At 45.7% G+C, this 22,251-nt stretch overlaps 1 protein-coding gene across 2 annotated transcripts in view; it reads right to left on the bottom strand.

Moving 5' to 3' along the window:
• The window catches only part of LOC142582229 (uncharacterized), a 109,096-nt gene that overhangs the window by 17,055 nt on the left and 69,790 nt on the right, over positions 1 to 22,251 (bottom strand). The window contains exons 1-4 of one of the 2 annotated variants that reach the window (XM_075691683.1): positions 17,211 to 17,359; positions 15,896 to 16,068; positions 11,813 to 11,992; positions 9,424 to 9,537 (exon numbers count right to left, since the gene is read on the bottom strand). In XM_075691683.1, coding sequence (XP_075547798.1) covers positions 9,424 to 9,537; positions 11,813 to 11,992; positions 15,896 to 16,068; positions 17,211 to 17,346 — 603 coding nt within the window. In that variant the 5' untranslated portion in view covers positions 17,347 to 17,359. Of the gene's footprint in view, positions 1 to 9,423; positions 9,538 to 11,812; positions 11,993 to 15,895; positions 16,069 to 17,210; positions 17,360 to 22,251 lie in introns of those variants that run through there. The other variant, XM_075691682.1, reaches the window with a different exon arrangement.

Below are 22,251 nucleotides of genomic sequence, written 5' to 3'. Positions count from 1 at the left end.
CTTGCCGCGGGTGCGTGAGGATCGAACGCACATCTTCCGCACTACGCCTGCGGTGTTTTACTATTAAGTTATACCGCGGCGACCATCTTCCTGTAAACTTTCTTGGGTATTTGTGTATGCGGGCGAGATTAGTCTTGGGAGCGTTAGCCAGCGTTGTTCCCTGTTTGCTATAGGTTTGCTTCATATGGTAGTACCTAACAAAAATCGAGACACTCGGCTCCCCTTGTTCTTCCTGCGCGCAGAAATCATAGTACGACGCATAGGCGCCGACTACAGAGGGGATGAGGGGCCCGAGGACCCTCCAAAATCTGCCGGAGAGGGGGGGGGCGCTGACCCCCCCCCCCCCCGCCCCCGGGAATGCCGATGCCTAGTCTCTCACCACCTAAGATGTCATTGCCAGAATTTTGTCACCCACATCATTTGAGGTTTGTTTTTACTTGCTTAGACGTTTTCACTTACAATTTTATTGTGGCTAATAGCTTACTGCATCATTGTTGTCACGAACGTGCACGGATTTTAATCCATACTTAGCTTTATTTCTGCAAATCCTGACAATAGGTGGACAAGCGCATTAGAAGCACTAGCGGCGGCTGTCTCATCCGTATTTTCTCACTTCAACTTTGTTTCAGATTTACACTGTAAACACCATGCACATGCATAATACGCAAATGTGATGAAATAGTGAAAGAAAACGCAACCTTGCGCAAAAGTAACGAGAATCTGAAGCGACAAAATGAAGAGGTGTTAAGCCGTGTGATGTCCCTGGAGCAATATTCAAGGGGCAACAACATCGAAATCAAGGGTGTATCTATGACACGAAATGAGAACTGTGAATTACTAGTCCAGAAGATGGGAGAGCAAATTAGTTACCCCATGGATACCAAAGACATCGATGTTTGCCATCGTGTGTCTCTTGCGCACAATACCACTGAAAAAAACATAAGCATTCGTTGTGCTTCAAGGAAAGTCCGAAATGAATTTTATCAGCGAGCGCAAAAAGCGCGGCTTTCCACGGATGCGCTGGCCTTTTCTTCCGTCAGAAAACAGGCAATATACGTAAATGAGCATCTCACACGTGAAAACAAGAAATCGTTGGCTGAGGCACGGAAGCAAAAAGGGGAAAAGAAGTGGATGTTTGTTTGGACAGATCAAGGTCAAATCAAAGCATGGAAAGCAACTGATAGCCCTGTTGTACGTGTTACTAGTGAGGCTTATCTTAGTCGTATCAGCTAGCTAGCAAATCACAGACATCATGGCACACATGCCAGTAATAATAATAATAATATTTGGGGTTTTACGTGCCAAAACCACTTCCTGATTATGAGGCACGCCGTAGTGGAGGACTCCGGAAATTTTGACCACCTGGGGTTCTTTAACGTGCACCTAAATCTAAGCACACGGGTGTTTTCGCATTTCGCCCCCATCGAAATGCGGCCGCCGTGGCCGGGATTCGATCCCGCGAACACATGCCAGTAGACGATTTCAATCAAAAGACAGTTTCTGAAAACGTGCTGCTAGGTGCACACTTCAATGCGCGCAGTTTACGGAAAAACCAAAACCAAAGCCGTAATTTTATTAGCCTATTTAGCAAGAAGTTCTCCTTTATTGGCATATCGGAGACATGGTTGGCGGAAAATGAAGTCGGACTTCACAATAAACCTGGTTACAAGCTAGAAGCGAACTGCCGCGCAACCTACAGCCAATCTGGCATCGCCCATGGTGGTGCTGTCCTGTACATAGACGATAGCATTACGTACAGGAGACGATACGATACTGAATTTAAAACACCTCATTGTGAATCAGTATTGAAGTGGATAAAAGTCATTTCCAGCCGTCACAGAACCTTATTGTGGGCGTTATATACAGGTCGCCGTCTGCATCTTATCACGGCTTTTGCGATGACCTTGACTGTATATTTAATGCGCTCTTGAGTTCTAATGCTCGTGTGGTAATAATGGGTGATGTTAATATTGATGTAAGTGACATTTATTCTTCTTGTTATGAATATGTGTCTTGTTTTACTAGTTATGGTTACTCATTGCTTGTAGACAAACCAACGCGTGTAACAGAACACAGTAGTACACTTATAGACCACGTGTTATCTAATACTCCTGTTTGCAAATATGCGGAAGTTTTAGATGTTAGTATTACTGATCACTGCCCTGTGCTTTTTGTAATGTCAAACTGCCTGAACTCAAGCAAGAAGTGTCTTACGCGGACATTATTTAACGCTGACGTATTTGCAAATAATGTACGCACAATTGATTGGTCACGTGTATACCCTTCGAAAAATTCTAACAATAGTCACGACATGTTTGTAGACATATTTACTGAGGCGATCGCCACCGCCTCCACCACTTACTGTGTGCGCAATAGACATGCAATCCCGCGAGACCCTTGGGTAACGGGCGCGCTCTTGCGTTCTAATAAAACGAGATATAACATGCATAGGAAATTAAAAAGGCAACCTTATAACACTTACTTGAAGGAAAGATACTCTACGTATTCGCAAACTCTCAATAGAACAGTTTATGCAGGAAGGAAAGCTTATTTTAGCAATCGCATCGAACAGAACGGGAAGGATTCGAAAAAAAAAACTGGTCCCTTCTCAACCAGTTTCTAGGGCGAGACGTAAAACCACATCCCCCAGAAAAAATAATATACAATGACGTTGTGTACACTACACCGGAAGGTATCTGTAATGCTTTCAGTGCCTATTTTTCGTCCTACATTAACTCAACTGTTAAGGATTTTGATGCAACGTACATCGCACGTACAAACGCTTCTTTTTACCTTTACCCTATATACAGATGAGCTTGAGGTAGCTTCAGTTATTTCTAACTTGCGAAACACAGCCTCTGGAATTGAGAATGTTTCGGCGCATGTCGTTAAACTTGTAACTGACATTGTGTCACCCGTTCTCGTGCATATCGCCAATACTATATTCGTCACGGGTGTGTTTCCAGAACGGATGAAAATTGCCAAGGTGCTGCCACTGTACAAGTCAAAGGAAAAGCATAGAATAGAAAACTACCATCCAATTTCTGTGCTACCGTTCTTCAGCAAAATACCCGAAAAAATATTCGCGAGGCGCCTTAATGACTACCTGCACAAGCACAACATTCTTTCTTGGCACCAATTTGGTTTTAGAAACGGCATTTCCACACAAACTGCAGTCTCAACATTTACAGACTTAATTAGAAAATCAATAAACAGTGGTTATGTGGTCGCGGGATTGTTGATAGATTTTGCGGAAGCTTTCGATTCCCTCAATCATTTTATATTCACCGATAAAATGATTCGTTACGGAATTAATGCAATACCTTTGATGTTAATTCGGAGTTACTTAGAAAATCGTCAACAAATTGTTCAGCTAGGTTATATTCAGTCCAACAGCACCGTTATTAACCTTGGCGTTCCCCAGGGATCCGTACTTGAACCTTTATTTTGTTTACTCTATATAAATGACTTGCCTTCGCAGCTTGTGTATGCTACCTACCCCTGTACTCTATGCAGACGATACTAACATTACTATAGCCAGATTATGAAGAATGCAACCTAATTAATAAGCTTAACTCTGAATTACAAATTTTGCACCGCTGATACAGAATAAATGCCCTTCACCTTAACCCAACTAAGACAGTATTTATCTTATTTCACTCTGAAAAAAGGAAAACGGCTATTCATTCAGATGTCGTTTACAATAACCATCCGATAAAACAATCTAGTGAGACAAAATTTCTTGGTGTTATTATCGGTAACCATTCAAAATTCCGCCTTCATGTGCGTTCCGTAGTTTAAAAGGCTTCATATGGCTTGTATGTGCTCTCGAAATGTCGAAACTATTTCCCTCCCCACATACTTATCAATCTTTACTACGCATTCTTTCACTCTCACATTAATTACTGCTTAGCGAGCTGGGGTTGCACATACAAAACTCATCTGTCACCAGTGTTTACACTTCAAAAAAGAGCGCTTCGCATTATAGCACCCAACAGTATGCATATTAAGAGTGAAGATTTATTCAAAACCCTTAACATTCTCAACATTTACCATTTGACAACATACAACATCCCCTCCGTCATGCATCAAATAATTAATGAATAACCGGCCTTGACAACAGTCTCGCTCCATCCCTCACTTCGCCATGTTGGAAACACATCTCGCTGTCGTTTTTTATTGCCTAAGGTAAATACTAATTACGGTCGCTCTACACTACAGTTTACAGGTACCTCAGTTTGGAATAAGCTTGATAGTGACCTAACCACTCTAAGAACATTGCCTACATTTCTTAAACAATTAAAACTCTCACTTATTAACAATGCGTAACACTGCGCATGCTTGCACATGCCCTCACTTTTCTTTTTTTCTTTTCCTGTGCCGATATTTCCGATGACGTAAAAAAATTGTTAGAAAAATTTATCTCATTTGTGAAATGTTCCCTACTACTGTATTTTCTTATTTTACTTATTCAGCTATTTAGGTCTTATGTGATTTTGCAGTATAAAAAGAAACAGCTGCCATAGAAGTGTTTTTTTTTTCTAATAACAACCGGTAGGGACCCTTTAACAAATTTGTTGGGTCCCAAAAGTGTGTAATTTGCAATTGTATGCGTTCATTATGTTAAATAAACTTTCAAACTTTCAAACTTTCACTTTCAATTATATGCACACACAGGACAAAGTTTATTATATTTTTAAAGGGAAAGAGGTAACCAATTACCAATGATTTCTAAAAGTATGGATACCTTATGCCTAGAGAATGGATATGTTGCTGTATGTTCACCTCGCTTCAAAATGCTTTGCGTACTTTTTTGACCCTGAAAAAAAAAACTTGTAGACTTAATGACCCCTTCGGCAGTCTTTTATCAACGACGTGTGAAATGCACGTGAATTATATGTGTCTCAGTATCGCTCTCCTTTCAAGTATGCAAAGCTAACGACTCATTAAAACAAAACACTTCTAACAATTTACATCATTTATTAGGGATGGAAACACCCTCACCTGCACGCAGAGGTCATAAATATATACACGGTGTTCAAATTAACTATCATGCACCAAGATTTTTAAAAAGAAGCAATGCATGACTCGAAGAAAACATAGTGCATATTCTTTCCAGTAGAGTGGAGTAGTTGCCACTAATTTTTAGTTACTAAGATTTAATTAGGTAATTGTAATTAATTATCTAACTTGAGGCGTATTATCATAATTATCAAATTGTCAATTAGCATTTGTAGGCACAACCGAGGGACATGTAACTGCGGTATATTCAGCGACGTACTAATTGAGTACTATTTTTTTCCGACTGATAAAGAAACCTTGCAAAATATGGTGAATACCACGTTACTTCGCTCCCACCCCCATCATAAAGCAGCGCCCTCGAACAGACTCCTTCTGAGTTAGCCAGTATGAAATGAAGGAAATAACAACAACAAAAGGACGCCCAAGCACTCCGTACAGATGGTTAACCAGCGCAGCTGGTAACGTGCGGCCCCGGTGCTTATCACTGGATTAATCCCGACGGTTCATTAAACGACAGCTAGGTAGGCTGCCGGATCCTGGGTACGCCGTTGCTACTTGCACTCGACTGCACGAGCCTGTTCTGGTTCCCGGACTGCAGCATCGGAACGGCGTAGGCAAGCTCGTTCCCGCTTCTTCTCGCGGCGTTGCTGATCGAAAGCTGCCTGCTCCTCAGGAGTACATATGACGCGTGCCCTACACATTTCGGAGCCGGAGAGAAACTGCTGCGCACGCGCTCGGCTGCGACGGAGAGCAACGACGTCACTACTGGCGCAGCCGATTCCGCGCCTCTCTCTCGCTTTTTTTTCCTTCGTGCATTCGCATGGGGTTGCGCCGGACGGACGAATCGGCGACAGCCGGATGAACGGACGAATCGGCTAGCCATATACAAAACATCGTTATCTAAATAGTGACTTATCTGCCGCTCCTCGGCCAAAGTAACACGTCGCGTTTGGCGTTAGTTGGAAATAAGCCGTGATAGCCGTTGTCTTAGCGTAGATAAAGTTCAGGGATGGTCCTTTTTTTTTTGCCACAAGACCTATCGCCATAAAAGCGAATTGACAAAGTTAGTGCAAATGTTTCAAGGTGCGTTTTGTTTCGTTCCAGTCGCCATGTCTTACTCCAATGAGCAGAAGGTAAAAATGATCCTTGCCTTGGGAGCTGCGAATTACAAGAGGACGGCCGCAAATATATATCAGTCATGGAAGTATGGCGGTAGACCAAACACGTCGACTATAATCAGAAATGATAAAAACCTGAGACAAGCACGCAGCTTCAAGAAACAGCGGCGTAGCACTCCATCTTTGAATACTTGCCTAGGCACGGATGTTCCAGCATTTATGGCTTCAAACCCTCATGCTAGTGTGCTGGATGTGGCCGCCCAGGTATCAATTTCCAAGTCATCAGTTTGGAGGATTCTAAACGACAGCCTTTCATCCGTACCACATTAACCAGCACAATGCTTGGAAGATAAGGACTTGTAGAATCGTCTACATTTCTCGAATTGGGTCCTCACAAAAGCCGATGAGTCACCGGACTTTTCAGCCACATTTTGTGCACAGATGAAACCAATTGTCAAAGAAACGCATAAATTGCGCAATGCATACTGTTGGAGTGACTAGAATGCAGACTGGGTAAAGCGCAATCGGCACCAGAACCAGTGGCCGTTCAATGTGGGGTGCGGAATTTACGCCGGTGCTATAATCAGTCCCATCTTTTGCGATCACACACTGACTGGGCAGCGTTACGTGGACGAAATCCTTGAAGGAGTAGTGGATGAGTTTCTTAGCAAAGTCCCTCTGTCACGTACTCCACTTCTGTGGTATCAGTAAGATGGAGCACCTGTACACACCAGCAGGCGAGCACGAAACTGGCTGGATGTGACTTTTCAGGTGCAATAGATTGAAAGGCACGGGCCGGTAAAATGGCCGGCTATGTCACCTGACATCTCTCCCCTAGATTTCTTTCTTTGAGTTTATGTGAAAGATCGGGCTTACATGATGGAGACGGACGTTAGATTAGCTCAAGACAAGAACAACGGATGTCTGCCGTAGAATTCGAGAGTCGGTCATCGAGAAAGCCACTCAAGATGTGATGAGGCAAACTCAGTACTGCGTAGCTGCAGAAGGAGACCTATTAGAATACGTCCTCTAGGCCGCTGCTGGTGTTGAACGGAGCTTACGAATTCATAGATAATAAAGGCACACTGAAATTTCTCTCTCTCTACCTCTCTCTCTCTCTCTCTCTTTCTCTCTGTGTGTGTGTGTGTGTGTGTGTGTGTGTGTGTGTGTGTGTGTGCGTGTGTGTGTGTGTGTGCGTGCGTGCGTGTGTGCGTGTGTGCGTGTGTGTGTGTGTGTGTGTGTGTGTGTGTGTGTGTGTGTGTGTGTGTGTGTGTGTGTGTGTGTGTGTGTGTGTGTGTGTGTGTGTGTGTGTGTGTGTGTGTGTGTGTGTGTGTGTGTGCGCGTGCGCGCGCGTGCGTGCGTGTGTGTTTTCAGCACGCAGAGCGGCGCTTCGGTCGCGTTATCAAGGGGATATTTTATCAATGTGATCAGTCGCCCTTGAGAGACGGATAGTAAGCGTGACGTAGAGAAGAAGGAATAGCTGCAAAGCCGGGAAACCTGCCGTTGGGGCTCCTTCCGTACCGTTATCAAGGTGATGCGCTGTGGGTTTGAGACAGGCTAAACAGTTGCTTTCCATCAACTTATTTGAGGGCGCTGCTTTGCGATGCTAGAGGTGGGGGCGCAGTCACGCGGTATTTTCATATTTCGCGAGGTTTGTTTGCCAGTCCGAAAAAAAATCGTCGCTGAAAACACACCAGTTAGATGCCATTTGTGGGTCCCCACATATGCCTCGTTGACACTTAGATAATTAGGGCAGTACTTCTTGAATTAGATAATTAATTCGCATTGTTGAATTAAATTTCAAGAACGAAAGAATTACTGGCGGATACTCCGCTGTACTAGAAATAATATGGACTAAGTTTTCTTCGAGTAACGCAACTGCTCTTTTTTTAAGTCTTGGTGCATGATAGTTGGAGCACCCTGTATAATTCACTCAGTAACCGAAATGAGGCCAAGCAGTATTCACTTGAAGTAGGAATCAACAGTAGTCATGCGGAGGCGCGCTTATATTCGGACCCGCAGAAGAAGAAAAAAGAACATAGATAGGCTGCAGTTTCGCCGAAAAGGCGAAGGAGCATTAGTCATAGCTAAGTATACGACAATTACAAGAAGGAAGATTCCACCACCGAGAGACGCCAGATTATTGTGGTGGGAGAGGACTCAGACTGTGAAATTGAGCTGTCGCCTACTATGAGGTCTTGTAAATTCTCGTATAAGGCCGTCACTTCAGTGCACAATTCTTCGAGGTCACACAAAGCTTCTTCAAGTGCAAGAAACACATATATATAGTTAGGGCGTGAGGAAATCACGCTGGCCCTGATAGTAAAATGAAGAAAAAAGAGTGAGTAAGCACAGTATATTGCACTAACGTTTCGGCTGATGGATCAGCCGAAACGCCATACATATATATGTGGGGGTTCGGATAGCTGGTCGGGCCCCACCTACCCGCGGAAAAATGAAAATTGTCCGCCTGCTTTGATTTGACCTGCTTTGATGTAATGCACATGAACTCGTTCTGGGTTTCTGACAAAAGTGAATACATGGAAAAGGCGAATGAAGTTATGCTCGTATTAGCTACATGGACGAATAGAAAGACAACAAAATGTGCAATGTGTTGTCATCGTCTTTGTGTTCGTTTGTGTTGCGCCGAAGATAACCTGTGCAACGCTCACTCCACAAGACGCAATAAAGGCATGCTCCATGAAAAGCCACCAAAAGCAGCGGTGAGGGAAACAAGCGTGTGCCGCCTTGCCTGGATTTCATCACAATTCGGAAATAGGCAGTAATGCACGGGAGCGCAGACGGATACGACGAGTAAAAGACTCGGCGTTTTTAAGCCCCTACTAAGTGCAATTATTACAATGTTGGTTCATTCACTGGTTACGAGGTTGTTTTATTCATTGCGCTTGCGTTAAGCCAGACCATAGGCGGTAACGTCCAGACATTCGAAGTATACAAGTGTTTATTGTTTGCTGAGTGCGAAGAAAAAGGCCGTGGACATCGTAACTGTCTCGCGTTTGCGCGGGCACTTGAACTGTCACGCGGCGGGGGAAAATAGGAGAGATGGGGGGAGGGAGCTTATAGGCACAGCGACTGCTGCTTTGGGCCGTTTGCAAGAATATCTTATTGCCGTTTCTGGCTTTTCATCTACACGCCCGCGAATGCACTAGATGTTTCCTTTGAAGGAGACATGTCCACAAAGCCACTATAATCAGGTACGTCTCCTGCAATCTGTGCCCGAAAGACAGCGGGGATGCAAGCAGCCAATGTGACCCTTCTTGACCTTTGTCCTTGCGACGTCCTTCTCGTCACCTAGCTTGGGCGCACGGGAATGAGAGGCAGGTGGGCGCAGCCGGGTCTCCGGAACACACAGACTCAGAGCGAACAGGCACGGCCACTGCACAATGCAAGCACAGAGGTCTCAGTGCACCGGTTACCCAAAATCCCGCCCGACTTTACTAAGCACGTACTCAGAATATCATGTTTATTTTACGGCACAGTGATAAAATTCGTGTTGGGCGTGAAAAAGCGCGCGATCTAAAAGAAGCAACTTGCCCTAGCTGTCGTTGCGCTGCATTCACAATGTCGCCATGGCCTTCGAATGGGCAATCAGCCCGAGCCAACGCTTGCTTTATAATTCCCCCGTCGCCACTACAAACAAACAAACCAAGTTTCGAAGTAGCGCGATAGAGCAGATGTCCCCGGTAAACGCGCCCTCATCGACCCAGAATGGGCTGATTCCTGCCGCGTCTATGCGGATGCTGTTACCTTAGCAGACGGCGAAGGGACATCATTTTTAGCCCTACGCAGGATTTCATCGAAAATTGCCAGCGTTACATATCAACAAAGGCCAGCGCTTCAGTAAAGGCACTTCAAGCCATCCACGACGCTGTGCAGGATGTTACCTCTATAGGCTGCCTAAACTGAGACGCTGGGAGATATTCACTGATTCCTTAGCGGCCGTTCAAGAACTCAAGAATGTTCGAACAGAACTGAAAATCTGTGAGAGGACACACGCCTTGCATCACAATAAAGGTACTTGTGTCAAGGTACACTGGAGAAAGAGAGATAGAAACAGAGAGATAAAGGCAAAGGAATGACAGGGAGGTCAACCAGAGATTATCTCCGGTTGGCCACCCTGTACTGGGGGAGGGGCAAAGGGATTCAATAGGTGAGAGAGAGAAAAGAAAAAACAGAAAAAAATCCCAACAACATAAACACACACGTACACACGATACAGACTAACTGTTTCTGTGTGTGGGCACTGTCATGCAGTCTGCGAAGGCGTTCCTAGTGTTACGCAGTGTCGCCGTACAATCCTACGCCACACAATGTACATTCACAATTTGTCAGAAAGCCCCGTGTCTTTTAAGTACCGCAGCAGCGCCTTCATAGCGGATCGCGCTGATGTTCGCGTAGGTCAGTTTCCAAGGATGTTGTTTTATGTTATTGGGCGCTTGCGCAGTTTGTCTAGGGGGGCTGAGAGGATTGCTCTTTGCGGGTTGAAACGAGGGCACTCACAAAGGTGCGCGATTGTTTCATTGCACCCGCAGAAGTCACAAAGTGGGCTGTTGGCCATTCCGATAAGAAAGAGTACGCATTTGAAAATGCGACTCCAAGCCATAGACGGACTAGAATGGTGCAGTTACGTCGTGGAAGGTCGGGCAAAATACGGAGCTGTAACAGAAAATGAAGCCAAGGAAGGCATATATACGAGAAGTAAATCGCATTAACCCTGGCGGGAGCCGAGCCCACACCCTGCACCATACCATGTATAGGGTGCGGTTTAAGCTCCCTGCACTGGCGACAACTTTCGAGAAGTTACACGGCGTCGCTCCTGTTGCAATAGGTTGATGAGGCCTCTCAAACGGCCGACAAGAGTTGCCTTTTATTTTTACAACGGTTATTTTTGTCCCTTTAAAAATTGAAAGAAAGGTTTGACTGGCTGAATGAAAATTGAAGCACCTCGGTTCCTCTTCTTCTCGATCATTACTTCCCTAACAGACACAAAAAAGTATGTAGCAAACAAAACATTTGGCAGATATAGTTAAGACCGCTTACATGTGGCGATGCGAAAGCATTATATTGTTTGTAGACCTCCGAACGTCATGAACGCGCGCATTTTATACACTGATGACGTGGCGCCACATTCTCCCCATTGGCTGCACCATGATATGCCCAAGGACGCACGCACTTGCACTAGGCCACAGCCTTAGTCAGTCAGATGGCTGCGACGTGACGTGGCAATGACGCACGCACTAGGCACACCATTAGTCAGACACAACCGTGGAGCCGCCATGGTGTCGGGGAAGGGTGCTCGTCTCGCACCCCAGAGACCCGAGCTCGATTCCCACCAAGACCGAAATGTGCCGAATTTTCTTTTCAAGGTCAATAACTTACTTTGTTTGCAGCAACCTCCCTGAGAAAATTGACGACAATCCGAGCATTTTCTGACGTGTTCTTACGGTTTGCGCCGTCGACCATTTTTGGTACCATCCTTCGGTCACGCCGACTACGACGGATTTTCACGTAATGGGGCATATAATGCTTTCGCATTCAAAGCTAGCATTATTGCCACATGAATGAAATCAAGGAGGCAACATGCTTTCGGGGTTGTGTGCCACCAACTGGGGTGTCAGGAAAGACACGCCAATACACGCCGTCACACGTGCCTGTTTCTCGAAGAGCTGGATGTCACGTTGGCAGCGTCGCAATTGGCTTTTGCTGGGCAGCATGTATCGAAGGTTTGGGACCGGATCGGCCAGGAACACAGTGCCTGGCTGCCAGCGCGAATCTAATTCCTGGCCCAGCAGTTCCAGTAGAAGCCACAAGCTCACAAGATTCGGGTCACCCTGGATAGTCAGCGAAATTCGTGCAAGGAGCATTTTCGAAAGTTCTATTCTATATGGGAGGCACTACACGTGAATCATATGCTGTTCTTTTCGGGTGCAACTGCAACTGACGACCGGCTGCATGGTGATATCTAACTCATGCGCTTGTAACATGCTCAGATGCATATAAAAAAGCACCAGGACGGAGAATGAGCAAATATGGGAAGCGCTAACTATAGTGAAAACCAAGACACATACGACATTTAGTGATATAAACGTGGGCATATGTCCCACCTCCTCATACCTAGAAAATCTTATCGCAAATAACCAATGGATTCCCTTAAAGAATGCGCATAAAACTTCACGTGCACTACGCGTTTGAAATAGATCAGTTTCGCAGCAGAGAAAGCTTTCTTCAGAAATAGTGTCCTTGCGTTACGTGCTCTTCAAATATTTATGTCTTGCTAACAAACTCATTCAATGCACTTTCGCTTAGTTTCAGATACAAGTTAATGGCTCCCTCTACCTAATGACTCCCTATGGTGTTGAATTCACTGCTCTAACAGTCGCGGTGATATATGTGTAAGGAACATCTGTGCTCCGGAAGTGCGGAGCACATGTGGCACGCATCAGCACCGCGAGCTCAAGTCAACCCAGTCTACAAAAACGCATTTTTAATCCACCATGTGTCCCAGCTAACGTTAGCCAGGCGGCTCAACGAAACAAAAGATTAAGAAAAGGTGGTGCAAGATACGATTATAACGCCTGCGGTGTTAGTTTGTCAGAGGCGTGACGACTGAACATGATGACTTTTGGGATCGTATCTTGCACCATGTTTTTAAACTTTTAGAGCGCAGCTCTTAGGCGCCCGTTCCTGCGTTTTGCGCCGGCGTCGGCTTCCGGCGTCCTACGTCGGCGAGCGAACGCGCGAACGAGCACAGCGAAGCATGAAAGAGCGAAGGCGCAACGGGAGATGGAAGACTGCGTAGTGAAGAGAGCGCGAGGAGCAAGACGAAGGAGGAGGTTATGGCGAAAGCGCGAGAAGCAGAGTGCAGTACCGCACAAGATGGGCTCTGAGAAGACTACAGCTACGAGATGGCGCCAAAGTAGCGTGCGTCGTTTGGTCAGCGATACCATATATGGAAACAAAGCGCGGCATGAGCGGAGGTCTGTCTGCGGCGGCTGTTGTGAATCGCGTCCACGCGTCACGCACGGGCTGCCTCTCGCGATCTGCCGTTTGGCGAGGCAGTCGCGCCACTCTTCGCTCCATTTGCAATGTGCCGCACGAGACAGATTGTCTGCGCCAGCCAATACATGGCGAAATGAAAACACGTAGAGAGCTGCGCTCAAATTTCGCGTTAGGGAGTATCGTAATCGTTGATGATTTTTTTTACAGCGAAGCTGTCTATGGCTAGGACCTCGGGATTTCCTCGTTGCGTAACGTCGACGTGGCTCATACTCCCAAATGCAATGGCTCATACCCCCTTAAGGCAGAGGCTACACTCACTCACTAAGCAAAGTTAATCGAACAGTACACACGTTTTTTTGGAATCACGCTTACAATATACAGAACAGCATACGTTTCAATAAAAAACAAGCTCAAAACAAGCATCCGAACCACACAATTGATGATAAGGCGCACCTGTGCCTACATGCAATGCGAAGCACGTAGCGCTCCCCGCATATGTTTCCAGGTAAAGATTAGTGTTGAGCAAACTGTCACGGCGACGGCAACTTGATGTAGCATATGAAGCAAGGAGGAACGTAACTACACTTTCATATGTAAAAGAAGAATCCCCCTAGCAAGTGATTTGTGCTGTGATAGTGCTATGGGAAGGTCACGTATACAGTGAAGGCTCCTGAAGAGCAGCGTGCATACGAGGCGCGCCGAATTTCTCTTATCTCTTGTCTGCTTTTTGTTGGTGCAAGAAGTAGTAGCGCAAGCCAAGTCCCCGGCCGTCGAAACGTCTTAGGCTAACAATTAGGTAAAGTCCATGTGAATGTCGCCAGGTAAATAATTTCAACCTACGTCGCAATGGGTAATCGCTCTAGTTGTCGTTTACAGCTTCGCTGGCCAACAACCTTCATAGGGTAGATTGGAAACCATATTCTATTAAACATCTGGCACACCTTATAGAATATAGCAACAACATCACCTTCGAGGCGACTCTGCTCTTTTGAAGTAATTCAGCGATCACGAACGCGGTGATTGGATTCCAGGTGCATGCTTGATTAAATCAAACAGCTACAATCGACTTTCGTTAATTCGACTCTTGCGGGACAGCAAGATTTGGTTAAATTACCCGAAACGTCGAATTAACAAACGACCGGAAAATGAACGAATCAAAAAATTTTTGTTGCTTGAAGTAGCCTGTAATGTCTTTCTGTTTCTCGCTCACAAAGTGCGACTAGAACAGCGCGAGGCGAAGAGCACCGACATGTCTAAACACAGGCTCAGCGTGACACGACCCAAAAGAAGCGCCAAAGAGAGAGACAATCAACTTTTACTGAGCCCTTAGTAAAGGTTGGTGCGCGCTGGCACCAGATGGGGTGGAACCTTCTTCTCAGGTCCCATATGCGTCCAGCAGTTCCTGGTCCCTAGCCGCCAGCGCGAGCTGGGTCAGTAGGTCGGGGCTGGACAACAAGGTCTTCCATCGCTCGAAGGGGGGGGGGGGGGGGGCGCTGGGGAGGGGGGGAGGGATGATGGGGGGTTCTTGAGCTTAGTGCGCCCTGAGAGGATGTGGGCTAGAGTGCCTTCCGATCGTCTGCAAAACGGGCATGAAGTGTCATGCTCTACTAGGAACATCTTGTGCAAGAGCATCTTGTGCAAGAGCTTGCGCGCGTCGCACGATCGTTTGCTGCCTTCGGCTGAGTTGCGGATGCGGACGGGGAAGCATCTGCCGCCTCTGTACATTTGGGTGATGTCTTTGTAATTTGTCACGGCGTGCGGTAACGGGTTGCTTCACAAGCAGAAGGAGCGTCGGCAAATATAAGTTAAAACAAAATTTATATAAAACAGATTCACGCCTATATAAACAGTAGCATCGTCTGCTGAATTTCTTGTGTTTTCAATCTTATAGCAATCGCTACGCAACTGAGGGGACGCCGCAGGGGTCGGTGTGGATCGAGCTAACCGAAACGGCATGCTTTCAATTCAAACTGAACGAGTTATTATTTTTTTTCATAGCAATGCGTGGTTTCTCAGCGGCGCTTTTTACTGAGTTGTAATTAAGCAGAAAGTTCAGTTATCCGAGATCAAATTAACGGCACGTACTCATCTATAGAGTTATGCGGCTACTGAGTTGAGCTTATTACCGCGGTAATTTCGCAATGACGAAACGCAGCGTCAGTGTGCTGATCAGACGCCACCTAGTGCTTGCTGCCCTCCTTGACTTTTGCTGCGAAACGCAGCTGAGAGCGCGGCTATAAGCCCCGCATCGCTCCTTCTTCAACCTTGTCCTTTTTTTGCCGCTTTCTTTCCTTCTCTTCCTGATCCTTTTCTCCCCACTCCCCTTACCCTGTGCAGTGCTGTTGAGGTGTCCTCCTTTGAGAGACAGTTACGGCACTGCACTTCTCTCTTCCTTTCTTCTAAAAATCGCTACACACACACACACACACCTAGTAGTCACGCTGTTATCCAAGCGCACTTGGCTGCCCTCAAGCGTCCAATTCAGAGCAATTCTCGCCCGAGATCACCGCGCAGCCTAAGCGGGATGCGCCGGCGCCGGATTACGCGACGCTGTCAATACATCGGAAATACATGCGATGGGGTTTTGTCTTTGGGGAACCGGTAATACTTTTTCGCGAAGACAACGAATGTACTTTTTACAGCTGTGGTGGGGCGCGGGAAGCAGTTTCGAAATTACATAAACATAAACTTGCAACCGGTAGAAATCAATGCCGCTCATGCGCACGAGCATGTACCTTTAGCATTTCCTCGACGTGCTGAGTCGATTCTACGGGCCCCGATGTCTCCTCGTCCAAGTGCAGGTGGCGGGCAAAGTATGCCAGAACCAGCTTCTCGGCACTGACCATCTCGAAGCCGAAGCAGTTCGCCAAGTCGTTCACTATTTGACCTTTGCGGGAGCCGGGGCCTCCTGCGCAATGGTAAGATGGGCGAGCGTCGGCAACAAACGTGAGGCGACTAAGACAACGCTCTAGGAAGTGCGAATTAAATAAATCTTTAATTCGCGTTAGCGGGAGGTCGATATAATTATGTATCACAATATTTTATCGCACACGTTTACGTCACCTAGAAGCAAGACCTAAAGTATGGATGAATCACGCGTGTACAAAAATGCGCTACCAACCACCTCTAGCAATCACCTTGTTGAATCACTCTCTCGTACGTTATCTTGAAGTCGCATACACGTTCTAAACGTTAACATTGCTTTCAAATTTCCCTTTATACATTTACAAACCGCATTTACAAACTATATATAACCTCGTTTAATCACGGCAACTGGAAATTGCCGAGAGTGGAAGTGCAGAGAGAATTGTGCGTACAATAATGTTATTAGTATATCCATGGGGAGCGGGACGTCCCTGTTTGTGTTATCACAAAAATGTTGAATCATAAAGGTCCCGATGTTCCGTGCAGCGGCGCAGTGAGCAAGCCTGTACCAAATGTCTCAAATTCGAGACCATTCGAAGACCGCCTTACATTGCCAACTCAAACAGCGGTATCGTATGCGCAAATATATTATAGCTTCTGTGCTCATACCGCGTACATTCAACTTTTTCACGTATGAAGAATTTGCAACATCGACACCTGCAGACGGGCTTATATTACGACGGAATACTTCTGAAGCAGACTGCCTACGAATTTTTACATGAAAAACAGTTCTATGGTATAATAATAATATTTGGGGTTTTACGTGCCAAAACCACTTTCTGATTATGAGGCACGCCGTAGTGGAGGACTCCGGAAAATTTGACCACCTGGGGTTCTTTAACGTGCACCTAAATCTAAGCACACGGGTGTTTTCGCATTTCGCCCCCATCGAAATGCGGCCGCCGTGGCCGGGATTCGATCCCGCGACCTCGTGCTCAGCAGCCCAACACCATAGCCACTGAGCAACCACGGCGGGTAGTTCTATGGTATCAATCGTGTCCGCGTTTTTTTTTTTTTTCTGGAAGTGAATAATTCGAGATCAGTAAAATTTGGCCGCATAGCGATCTAGCGGTAATAAATGATTGCAGTAGTGAGCGTCAGTGTAAACTGCCCTAGCTCGCTCACCAAAGACAAGGATGAGCCTCTTCTCGGAAGGCGACGCGACAGTCGCTCTTACTTCGCTGCCGACGGCCACGTCGACTGCGGGGCCGGTCCGCCGGCGACGAGCGCCACACGGCACCGTCAGCGCTGCGCAGCCCATCGCCGCCACCTTCGCAGTGGCCTTCCCGTCCGCAAAGGCCCGCACGCCACGTCTGATGCGCCTGAACAGCCCATGGCGACACTCTACCGCGGCAACGGTCAAATCGGTGTTCGTCACGAAGTGTCTCGCAGGCACGCGATTACGCGTTATTTTTAGCAGCATGTACCCGAACGGCTCGAGCGCGCTGTAGGACTCGGTTCCAAATAAAACAAGTCTGCATAACTATTTCCACCGGAGATGACCAAAGAAAAAGTGTCCAATCGATTCAATGATTTTAAACAAAACTACACATACGGCTATAGGCTCAGCAAAGGTGGTGGTGTTGCCGCTTTCGAGATGTCGATCAAGCGCCGCTCCCGCACAGCAGGCGTACGCACATCAATAGGGCACACCACGGTGACTTGTTCCGCCTGATACTTTCAACGAGTCGATTGCAAAATTACAGTTGCCAGTCTTGGTGTCTTGCGTTTGTTGATACCTACATTTATCTTTTTTTCTTTATAAAAACGAACTTGATGTATATTTTTGCCTTCATTTGTCCAGCCAATGCTGAAAGTTCAAGGCGCCACGGACTTGTTTTGATGTGCAACCCTTGTTCGCAAGACCAGGAAAGTGAGCTAAAGGTTATTAGAATAGCCATTGCTTAGGTCAAAGTCATGTATAATAACGGATTTCGATTGGTTTCCCCAAGCTCAGCCATTTCTGAAAACTTATGTCAGAATATCATCTGAGAACTGCATTTTTCATTCGAGCGGGCCAGGTTTCTTGCGTAGGATTTTCGGGTCGAAGGTTTCAGGCTGCTTTTAAACAACGATACAAGCAGGTTGGTTGGGTTTGTTTCTAAAGATGATATCTGCTTGCAGACTTTGATTTGAATATTTGGTAACCAACTACGCCCTGCCTTTGGTATCAGTATCGCTGCTATATGATATCTGAACAGCGGTTCGCGAGAAATATTGCGAGTTCTCACTACCAACAAATCTCTTTCTCATCAACGAAACTTATAATCTACCAAACATGTACAAAACGATGAGCAAAATGACAAGGTGAAAACGCGAGCCGGCGTTTCGACAAGCGGACATGTCTTTTTCGAGGCGACATATGCTTTCCTCGGCACAGTATATATAGGTAGGCTTTCTCTAAAGGGAACAGGGGGTAAATCGAATGCGTGCGACAACCAGCGAAGCGTGTTGTCGCCACAAAAGCATGTTGTCGCCACAGGCGCAGAACCTTCAGGCACCTTTAAAGTGACATTAAAATTAAAAGCCCGGCAAATAGTTATACACACGAAGTGAAAAAATAGCTTTACTTGCACTATAGTTCCGATGTGATGTGTTTGAATGTTCCTTCTGTAAGAAACGATATATCGGCGAAACGGGACAATCAATGAACGTCAGATTAGACGGACATCGCGCGGACACAGCTAAACAGGTGTCCAAAGCCGTCGCCGAGCATTTCAACCAACCAGGTCATAACTTTTATGAACTTAAACTCTACATGTTACAGTCAAATTTCCATTCTGAACGAGAAAGAAAATACAGAGAATCATACCTCATCCCTAAGTTCAAGATATTGCAACCAATAGGCATAAACGTTTCAAAGGCTACATAAGAATCTATTCGCTATGCTCAATTTCAAGCTATAAGCAACAACACTTAGTAATTAGTTTGGTTGCTTAATGCTTTCTTTTTCTTTTTTTCGTTTTGTTTTCTTCGCCCGTCCTGCCTTTTTTCTTTTATTTATTTATTTATTTATTTATTTATTCCATTTCAGTATTTTTTTTTTCAGATTTGTTTCACGAGCACCAGTTTCTGCCGCTCCTTCTATTATCTCTACCTGCAGACGGGCTAGATGGTGCATTGCAGGTCGACGGGAAATAAGCGCACAGGAAGACACACACGAACAGCCGAGAAAGACAATAAGTGCCTGTCCTGTGTCTTTCTGGCTGTTCGTGTGTGTCTTCCTCAGCGCTCATTTTCCGTCGTTCACGTATAAGATAGCCGACGACCAGAAGTTGTTCCATTCCACAAGTTGCACAAGTTGACCGCACGCCGTTGATACGCCGACAGACACACGGCCACTCACATGTGACTGACAGACGGCTCTGTCACCGGCCTTGTTCACAGCACTCCTTTATTCTCCATTCTACACCCTCGCCGTTGACACAGCTTCACTCATTGCCGCAGCCACCCGCTTTACCCATTCTCCCCTTTTGGCGAACTCTATACCCATACATACCGTGCCGAGGAAAGCACTTGTCGAAACGCCGGCTCGTGCTTTCACCTTGTTCTCGTTTTGCTCATCGCCTAGAATTTCCATCTCCCGCTTTCCCCCTGTTTTCCCCACATATACAAAGAAATAAACTGGCATTTCACGTAGATTTGTCCAGAAGTTGCAAGACACGCTTTTTTTTCGACAATATACTACGAGTAGCGCCAATGTCTCGAATCAGACGCTCAGCCAATGAATGTGTTAAAAGCGGTGCTAACCTCAGTGTTCGAGTTCAATTGAACTATCTTAATCACCAGCTGGTTCCTACATACTTCAAGGTTTCAGCATGTCGCCCCAATGTAAATAATTATAAATTACTTGTGAAATTGAGTACTCGTTTGCACAATTCGGTTTGGCGAACAGGTGACGTCCTATTTTGAATCGTTCTTAGATTTTCGCTATCAACCACCGGAGTTTTCAGAAAATCTCTAAACCTTATTTTTCTTTGATGGCGAATAGTATGTGGTTTACGCGGGTTTTGTTTGGAGACTAGTGTGATTGAAGTGTAGTATTTTCTTACGAAAGAAAAAGTAAACTTGGAAGGCGATTCAGCCTACAGGTGAAATATATGCGCAAGGCTACACATGGATATAGACAAGAAATAACGCGGACAACGTTGAATTTCAACTGAACTTTAGTCGCAGAAAAAACACTCTTTATTGATGAGGGCAAGTGAAGGGAATTAAAGGCCCGCTTACACACATATTATCACATCCTGTGAACACATTGGCGTTGAGTCTGCTCCATTCAACAATAGTTCGAATGAGACATGAACATTTGAATTTGTCAACCCTTGGTGCGTAAGACTGAACGGCACGAGTGTGATTGGTACGAGCTGATGCTCGTACTGGACATCGTAGATATACGTCTGGATTGATTTTCAAGTTCCTATTATCACGCTCGTACAGGAACTTCAGCCGCGCTATTTTTATTCGTTGAGACATCGGTGTAAGACCGGTCCTGTCAAAGAGTGCAGTCACAGACTGTTTACTGTCGTAGCAAGAAAACCTGGCCGCTAACTTCTGGATTCTTTCCAATTAACTCATTTCGGTATGACTGTTAGGGTCCAAAATTATACCTGCATGTCTAGTGCTGGCGTTAATATAGTTTTGTATGCCGCGAGTCTGACCTAAGGAGTGGCCTTCTGTAGCCTTCTTTTTAGGAAACAAAGCTTACGTCGGGCGGATCCGTAAATGTACTCAATATGTTTGTCCCACCACAAATTATCGTTAATAGTGACTCCCAAATATTTAACATGCTTGGTACGCTTGATTTCTTTCTCATTAATAGTATATGGATAATGCAGGAGGAATTTGTTATTTGTAATTTTCATACAGGTAGTTTTCGAAAATTATATTTGCCTCACGTGCAGTACATCAGACGTTGATTAAAAACTGAATTATGGGATTTTATGTGTCACAATATGATTATGAGGCACGCCGTATTGAGGGACTCCGGAAATTTGGAGCAGCTGGGGTTCTTTAATGTGAACCTAAATATAAGTACACGGGTGTTTTCGCATTTCGTCCCCGTCGAAATGCGGCCGCCGTTCCCGGTATTCAATTGCGCAACCTCATGCTCAGCAGCCCAGCACCTCACGCAACAAAACAAAACGCAGCCATCCGCGAACAATCTCACGTCAACCAATGGATGGACATCAACTGCATTAACCTTAATATACTATAAAATTATCACAGGTCCCAAAACTAACCCCTGCGGCACACCGATAACACGGGCAATGTTGATGAATGACTTCCACATATTTCCGCAAATTGATAGAGGCTTTCCAGTGAGCTTGAACCCCTTTAATTACCTGAGAATCAACACCAAGGTCACATATTTTTTCAATCAGCTTGATATGGCATACCCTGTCGAAAGCATTTGAGAAGTATATGGCCATCAATCTATTTGCTGCCAGAAATTAAAGGCTGTTGCTAAGCTATGTAGTGTTTTAAACAGTTGGGTTACTGTCGACAAGCACTTCCTAAATCCGTGTTGTCTGCTGAAAAACACGTTATTTTCTATATATTATATATATTCTATATATTCTATATATATTCTAAGTGCTTTGCAATCACATGTTCCAGAATTTTACAAGCCGTACAAGTTATTGAAATGGGACAATAATTATCCACAAGGAGCTTATTACCTGTTTTAAAGAGAGCTACCACTCTCGCTAGTAGCCAGTCGCATGATACTTTTCCTTCGCGGAGTGACAAGTCAAAATATTAGCCAACAACTTTGATGCCCCGTCACAGTAGCGTTTCATTCATTGGGTATCATATCTGGACCTGGGGATTACTTGGTGTTGTGAGGATTGGTAGGTGTGTGTGTGTGTGTGAAGTGATTTTTGGAAAGGAAACGGAAGAGATGAGTGCAGCGCCGTAACTGTCTCTCACAGGAGGACACCTCAACAGCACTGCACGGGGAAGGGGGAATGGGAAGAAAAGGATGAAGGATAGAAAGACTGGACGAACGTGGGAAGGGGGAAAAAAAGAATGTGAGTGCGGGGCTCACAGCCGCGCTCTCAAGTGCGTCGCATTGCAGTAGTCTAGCAGTGCCGAGAGAGCATGCTTCACGATGGACGAGTGGGCTGCAGGGAATAGCAGCGCGGTCGCCGTATCGTAAGTCAGT

Source organism: Dermacentor variabilis, chromosome 5 (genome assembly GCF_050947875.1).
Source record: "Dermacentor variabilis isolate Ectoservices chromosome 5, ASM5094787v1, whole genome shotgun sequence".
In the NCBI taxonomy this organism is placed as follows: domain Eukaryota; kingdom Metazoa; phylum Arthropoda; class Arachnida; order Ixodida; family Ixodidae; genus Dermacentor; species Dermacentor variabilis.
This window is presented reverse-complemented; position numbering and strand designations above follow the sequence as displayed.